General features: G+C 43.7%; 1 protein-coding gene across 4 annotated transcripts in view; it reads right to left on the reverse strand.

Moving 5' to 3' along the window:
• Positions 1–2,533: 2,533 nt before the first annotated feature.
• Positions 2,534–7,934, reverse strand: part of PHKA1 (phosphorylase kinase regulatory subunit alpha 1) — a 94,389-nt gene continuing 88,988 nt past the window's right edge. For all 4 annotated transcript variants that reach the window (XM_023524978.1, XM_011383358.2, XM_011383357.2 and 1 more), the window contains 3 exons: positions 6,924–6,977; positions 5,366–5,566; positions 2,534–4,381 (listed from right to left, as the gene is read on the reverse strand). In XM_023524978.1, the coding sequence (XP_023380746.1) occupies positions 4,208–4,381; positions 5,366–5,566; positions 6,924–6,977 (429 nt within the window). In that variant the 3' untranslated portion in view covers positions 2,534–4,207. The remainder of the gene's footprint in view (positions 4,382–5,365; positions 5,567–6,923; positions 6,978–7,934) is intronic.

Consider the following 7,934-nt stretch of genomic DNA (forward strand, 5'->3'; position numbering starts at 1 on the left):
AGTTATCTGTATTCCCTCCTTCGTCACTCTCAAATCTAATCCATCAGCAATTTCCAAGACATGTCTTAAATTCTGTACATCCACTTCTGTCCGTCCACAGAGCCGCCCCAGTCCCAGCTGTGACCACCCCCCGCCGAACTTTCTGCTCTATCTAACTGGCTTCTATCCCACTCCTGCCGACCTACGATCCATTCCCTCGGCCACTGCCAGAGTGAGCTTCTGGAAAAAAAAATGTAAATCAGCTGTCACTTTAAGAAAACCTGCACCACACCGTAGTGAGAATCTTGGAGCTACGAGAGTGTAGTTTGGGAGAAAGCCTGTGTGTGGGGGTTAGGAGGAGGGAAGATGCCAGAGAGGGGACAAAAAGGAAAGAGTTGGGTGAGAACAAGTTTCGTAGAAATTGAGGGCTGACGGGGTTACAAGGGGGGGGGGGTCGTAACGATGCCATGCATTGCAAAAGAATCAGAGTCCTTTTGCCATTAGGAGCTCACCGGCGCTCTATGAAAAGAAACACGAGGTAGGGGAGGAAGCCAGATTGCAAAGGGTTAAGAGTGAAGCCAACGCTCCCATGTGTAGCTTCCTCTTTGAAAAAATGTGATCGTGAAAGGAAGGAGTTACGTATCAGCCTGGGGGGTGTCAGAGCCAGGAATGCCCTTTAGGATAAGGAAAAAATGCATGTGTTTTACACAGAGGAGACAGAGTCTCTGGAACGATCAGAGTGGACTGGAAGGCCATCACGGCAGGTGGGCAGCGTAAGGGGGAAATGGGACTTGTCTCAGATGTTCACAGGCAGGCAGGGGAAGGAGGAGTGCGGCATACAGGTTGGCCGATTGACACCCTAAAATCTGAGCTGTAATCACATGACATGGAAAGAGTGCTCTCTGAGCGCTTTTAGATCTAGCAACATACAGGTAGCGGAACGCTTGAACACACGAGCAGTGATTGCTTTGAACGTGGAAACAGTATTCTAATTTGGCCCGCAACACAGCAAGATGATTCAGCTCTGGAGAAAGATGAACTGCCGCCCGAGGCTCTGGGGTTGCCAGCATATTCCTGCAGCAAATCTCCCGAGAGGCTGGAGCCTTGCTCATGATTAACACAGAGCACAAACCAAGTCCCTAACCTCAATTTTCCGCAGGCCTAACACCCATGTGGGAGGAAGTAGGTTGATTCTTGGCTCCCAAGTTTACTTGGGTGGTGACAGTGAGCGACTTCCTTGACTTATTTTCCTCAACCATTACAGCTAAAGGTAGTTTTTGAAGCAGGAAGGTCCGGTTGGGCCGTGCCACTTCTTTTGGTGTCTCTTGCCTTCACTTGCTGGCAGAAGCAGCCCGAAGGGAAAGCAAACGCATTACAAGGGCCCCTGCCCCTTTGGCCGCTTCCCGCCATGCACTGCACACTCTGCCTACTGATGCCTCAACTGTAATGAACAGACCGACCCCGACATCTTTCCCTGGCGGAGTGCTGTTGAGAATGCGAACTCTGCAGGCGGACTGCTTGGGCTCAAATCCCAGCTCTGCCACCTACTGGCTTAAACGCTCGCTGTCTCAGGCATGCCAAGGGCCCGGATGATGATGTCTGGCATTTCATAAACATTCGAATGTTGCTTATTATTTAAGACCTATTACACCAAACAGTCCTTAATTTGTTGTCCTCACCCCCATTCCACTACTGCATGAATACTGCTAGTGATTTGAGAATAGGTCCTGGGCTTTTAGGCCTGAAAAGAAATAAGACATCTGCTAAATATAGGGTAACCATATCATCCAAACTGGGACACTTTTGAGAGTGACAGACAGTGTTATTAATAATTACGCCAGGACAACAGGCATAAATGGGGACCGTCCCGGGCAAACCAAGACCTAAGGTTACCTGAGTTTAATTGGAAATGAAGACTAAATGGGGGAAAACACGGTATCGCCACTGCACTGGTACAGGTACTAGGTGTTTGAGCAACGCAAAAAGGAATGGTAGAGGTTCTGTGAACTGTGGCTAAGAACAACTTTTGCCCCACCACTGCAGACAATTCCCAGAATGCACTAAAAGCTAATAAACCAGGATGGGACTATAGAGACTGCTCATCCTTGCTGTTTTAAACCCTCTCGTTGCACAAAAGGCTAATGAGTAGTACAAATAAGATTCTGCTGGATATTTATAATACTTGAGAGAACGAATCGTCCTTAGTGCCATCCAATAGTGCAGCAGCTGCATCTGACACAACTGTTAATGCTGCCTGGAACGCAGTCTAATTCATTCAGCAGAACAGGTTCCTCAAAGATGTCGACAACCCAACTGAATTTAGTGAGCCTCATTTGAGCACCGGATATGTATCTGAATGATAAAACTGCATTTGTTTACATGTTATATAATGTATCACATAATGTATAATATGTGAATTAACAATATTCTACTTTGACTCAATGAGCTTTGACTATACTATATAATGACAGTATATAAAATAGAGCCATGAAATAAACTCCAATCGGAAAAACACATATTAAGTTTTACACATTGGCACCAGACATTATTTGACTGAAAATTCTAATTTTTTATTCTATTTTCAAAACATCAGTTCTTTAAAAAATCCAACGTATCTTTTAGTTTCACATGCTTAAAATGAATAAAATACGAATCAAGTTTTCTAAAAAGTTGCTTTAAAAGTGTTGTATAGGGAGCACAGTGATAGACAAGTTAGTAAACCCAGAGAAATGCCACCATCAGCGTCAACTCAGGCGAATTCACGTCGGAGGGCATGGCTGGGATACACGTGCAAGCAGTGAAAAGACCAAGTTTCAGAACAGTTGTAAAGTGTCTTTATAAGTGACCAGAAAATCGTGAAAGCTATTGCCTGCGTGTTTTTATTTCCTTTAAGAGAGGTACTGAGAAGGCTGGCCTTCCTCTCTTTGTTTCTGCCTGTTTTCTGTCACCGTACTATGCTCACTTATTTATGTGTGCTCATAGGACTGTCACCAGTTCTGTAAGAGTGAGTTGCTTAGAGAGCCTCGCTTCTCCATCGACATTCTTGGAGAAAAATCTGAGGGAAAGGAGGAGTGTCAGCCTGAGGCTACATACTTACTGTGCCAAATGTCGATACGGATAACACAGATACATAAAACGACATATTCAGAAAACCTGCCAGGTATGCTTAGACTCGCAGAAATGCAGGCGTGTACAAAAAATGGATATATGCCCACAGATACCGAGGTACACATCAACATCAGAACCAGGAAGTGAAAATGTCAGCGAAAGAGTTTAAGGAGAGGTGGGAGGGCAGGGAGGCGGGGGTGGAGGCTGGGTGCCGCGGACAGACAGCAGGTGTGCAGTGCAGAAGAGTGCCCAGCAGAGCACCTGCAGACTGGACTGATGGATTCCTGTCTGCCAAAGACCGAGGCTTCGACTACTCTGCGTTGTACGCCGCCCACCCTCCAGAGGCAAGGACTAGCTGCGCAAGCCTCTCTTCAGGGCACTAAACCACTCTGACGTGCTCTCTGCTTCCAGGCATCTTCTGGCCTACCCCCTTCCTCTCTGGAACTGGGCTCCTGGCTCCATTTCTCTGGGTTATTCTGCATTTTCTGCTACAAATACATCTCTGAGTACCAGCGATCTTCATAAAAAGTGATTTCAAGTGTTAATACATAAATCCTGAACTGGACACACTTGCATTGACGTTTCACCCAAGGAAGAGTAGGCATTATGTGATGCGACATGTGAGTAAACGAGAGAACCACCATCTGCTACTCCCTCTTCCCGACACAAGGCACTGAGAGTAGGTATTTCCAATTTACAAGCAGCTAAAATGCAAGATTTCAGGGGTCTGCTCACTTGACATCATGTCCCAAAGCACCTGACACTCATTCACATAAGAAAGACCAAACTTTTGGAACAAGTTATTATTAATGCCTGCTCTCCAAACGGGAGTCAGAAAACTAAGTTCGTAACAGATCTAGAGAATGAAAACACATGCAGACTTTTCTGAACCAGGAGAGAATTAAGGCCCACAATGAAGTGCCTGGGTGAGCATGTGCCTCCAGGCAAGGGCTCGCTTCTTCTAAAGCAGTTAGTTTATCAGAAAAGGTCACTCTTCTTGGGAGTGATGGGCTGGAACGGGGCAGGGTGGGAGTGATCAGGCCAGCACATTTCAGTTCTATGCACCACTGAGGCAGGAACCAGCTGTCAAAAGCCTCCCAGTGGCCAGGGCCCAAAGGCCTCACTGCATGGCACATATGCTGTGCGGCAGGAACTCCTGCACGTAGGTAGCGGCTGCCTTGGAGAGGTAGGTCATGGTGCCAAACCTGCCACTGGGTGCACTGTCATACAGGAGAGTACAGATGCCAGACGCAGGATCCGTGGCCAACATGGTATCATCTGCGCCGAGAGTTTTCTGTTTGGTTTTTAAGGGTGGGAGAACACAGGGGAAAGGAAAAATTACTAATCCTACTAATTAAAGTCCTGATTAGGATAATTCAGAGCCTCCTCCCCATCACTGACTAGTTGGATCCTGGGCTTCTTGGCCAGGAAAAAATCAGAGCTATGCACAAAGTGATGAATATGAGTTTCTATACATGAATTTTTCACTAGATCCTAAGGTCATATGAAATTATTTTTAAAGCGGTAATTGTTTAGGATTTTTGAAAGTTAAACATAAATTTAAATGTTAACACTTCTAAATCACCCCAGAGAGACTTTGGTCATGATTTCTTTCTAAGTCGACTGCATTCAAACAGACCATAAGCTTTCCAAGCTATGTGTTCTTCCCCCACAGAATGAAACGGCTATTACAGGTTTCGGAGATTTTCCTGTTGACACCAGGGCATGACCTTCACCTTATATGTTCCTACACTTGACCTTAAAGGAAACGTTTGGAAAACTTTCAGTAAATAGTTTACATTTTTAAAATGTGCTTAATTTCTTGGGAGAAGATTTATTAAGAAAGTAAGAAAACTGTAGAATTAAAAGTTGCACTTTAATATTTTCCTATTAGGTAAGTAGCAAAACCAATACCGAACAAAACTAAAATCAAATATTCTCATTTCCTTTATGGTCCAGAGACGGTATGATACCCAACAGCCTCTTATTAAGTCCTTATTACAGCAGTGTGATAGGAAGTTTGAACTGTAATGAAAAGCATAAATCCTCCTGAACTCTGGGCAACGTTACCATCTAAGACAACCACGAAAGCCACAGTGAAAGAGAGGTCACACCCTCCTTCCTCTGCAAACAGGGCTCAGAGCCATCCACCACAAAGGGTCCCAGAAAAGGGCTATGAGAAAGAAGGCACAAGAAAGTGACCTTGGCTCTCTGAAGAGCCCTGAATGCAGTCAGGTGAGTGTCAGACATTCCCCTTTGCGAAAACAAGTTTGTTTACCTGTTCTTGAAGGAACAAGTCATTGGCAATATGCACTATTTTCTCCACAGCGATGATGCTTCCGATACTATGAATTTCAATATCTGCCATCATGGTGAGGACAAGGATGGCTTCGACCAGAAGCTGGCGGTACTCTGGCTGAGGTACACGATTTAGGACAGACTCCACGTGAACAGAGAATTTAATCTCGCCTGGAGTCATCTATGACAGAGAAAAAGAAAATCACTTCAGAAGAGCCCATCACCCTGGAGGCACGCCATCACCCATTCTGGAATGCTGTAGAAACGCTGAGTAAATTGGTTCAATCTTTTTGGAAGGAAACCTGGCAGTGCCTAACAATAGTCGTAAAAGTGTGCATGCCATGCCTGTGTTGAGGTTACTTCTAGTTTTACACCTGTGACTAACGTGGTCATAAACACTCCTGCACACAGGACTTTTTTTTCTCTCTTGAATATTTCGTTAAGATGAGCTCCCAGAAGCAGGATTTTGGGTGAAGGAGACTAAGGAATAATCTTTGGTAAAACTAATGTATTAAGCACGTAGTTTAGATTTGGAGTCTAAAGACCTGGGTTCAAATCCTGTTTTTGTTGGTTACTAGTCCCATGACCTTGGATAATTCTTCTCTCTAAATTTGTTTCCTTATCTGAAATCAGGAACTACAATCCTGTCCTTAGCTATCTCACGAGGTAGTGTTGAAGACCCAACTACAGAATGTGTGAAGGCGCTTGGGAGGCTCTTCAAGGTACCATTCAGGCACTATCATTATTAACATTTCAATCTTGCTTAAAGGCAGAGAAAAGACAAACAGAGGACACAGTGTTCTTTACCAGAGGTAAGGGCTATAGCTTTGTGTGCCCGCCCCTCCAGCCATTATCGGTAATAATGCCAGTGTTTTCGAGAATTTTCTATTGTCCATTCTTACTATTCCTAACTTGCTAATTCTAGCTCCTTTGTTGATTTTGCATAAAAGCTATTTCTTTAAAATTTCCATGTGATTGGGCAAAAAGCGAAATAGGAAAGCATCTGATAATCTATGCCTGTGGTTTATGGCAATGTTTTCCAACCATGGTTATATATCAGAATCATCCTAAGGACTTTTTTTAAGTACAGATGCTCATGCCCTATCTCTGGAGACCATAACCTACCAAACTGGAAATGGGAGCTCAGGTTACTGTGACACGCGGAGCTAAGGACCATTGCTTTATGATCTAATAGTCTACAAGCATCCTACTAGAGAACAGTGGGGCGAAAAAGCTGGAGACATAAGAAGTCATTCATTCTTAGATTTCTATGTCATCTGCCCTCCCCAACTCCGGCAACACTCACAGACCAGCTGAATTTAATAGACCATTAAAAGAAGATGTCCTTATGTAATTTATGTAATAACTATTCTCTAATATTCCTATTCTATTTTTCAAAACATCCTCTCCTTTCTTCAAACGTTTTCACGTTCAGTTGATTTATAAAAGCACAGATCTGTCATTTTGAAAACTGATCACTGAAATACTTCAGCTAGACAACCATTAATCACATACATATGAGAGACATAGAATCTTACCTCTCTAGTGGTTGAAGAAGGAAGTACAAAACCTTCCACAGAAAGTCCGTGACACTGCAAAACAGCAAAAACATGTTGTCACCAAGGATATGCTGACAACTGGGAGGCTGTAAGAAGACACTCAGTATTTCTAAGTGTGCTTCACAGGGTAGATGCTGAGTAATCTCAGACCAGTGAAAGGCCCTGCAGCTCCAGCATCCTTGCCAAAGGCTGTGATTACCTTGCAGCAAAAAGTAGGGTGGAACTATGGGAGACCCAAGGTTCACCCTCTACTTAGGAGAGTGGAAGAGGTGACAGACTGGCCCCAGAGACCCAGACACTACCTGAGAGGATACCATGCTCCATCCTAGAGCCAACATAAATAGGCTTTCGGAAAGATTTTTAGGCTTAAGAAAAATCTCAAGATAAGCAGTTATCAGACATGCACAGTTACCACACTTTCTGGTTAAGCATCCTTCATCAGCACTCCCGACTCCCTCGCCCTGCTCTACTTCTTCTATAGGACTTGTCATCTTTTAACGTTCTATATAATTTACTTACTATGTTTGTTATTTATTGTTTGTCTCGCCCTAGGAGAATATAAGTTCCATAAGGTCAGAGATCGTTGTCTGTTTTGTTCTTTGCTATAGCGTTGTTAGCACCTAGGACATTGCCTAGTGCACAGCAGATGCTCAAGACATGCTGTATGAATGAATGGTATTTTATCTTCCCCCTCACCATCAATTTAGTCATTAAAAAGCAGTTGGAAATTAATGACTTGCCATTTTAGATTTTAAATAAATCAAGATATTATATATTAAACCACAGATAAATATTTAATCCAACAGGTTTATCGCCTCTACCAGACACTTCCATCTCATGTTCTATATGCCAAATAACAGTGTTTGTACAGAGAAGTACCAGCCTTCAAACACATGTGAGAGTGGCTATGTTATATCCATAGTCTGAGAAGAATGGAATGAAAAAAGCAGGGCATTTGTTTTGCCTCTTAGATCAGGATTCCAAGTCCAC

Source organism: Pteropus vampyrus, unplaced genomic scaffold, assembly GCF_000151845.1.
Source record: "Pteropus vampyrus isolate Shadow unplaced genomic scaffold, Pvam_2.0 Scaffold515, whole genome shotgun sequence".
In the NCBI taxonomy this organism is placed as follows: Eukaryota; Metazoa; Chordata; class Mammalia; order Chiroptera; family Pteropodidae; genus Pteropus; species Pteropus vampyrus.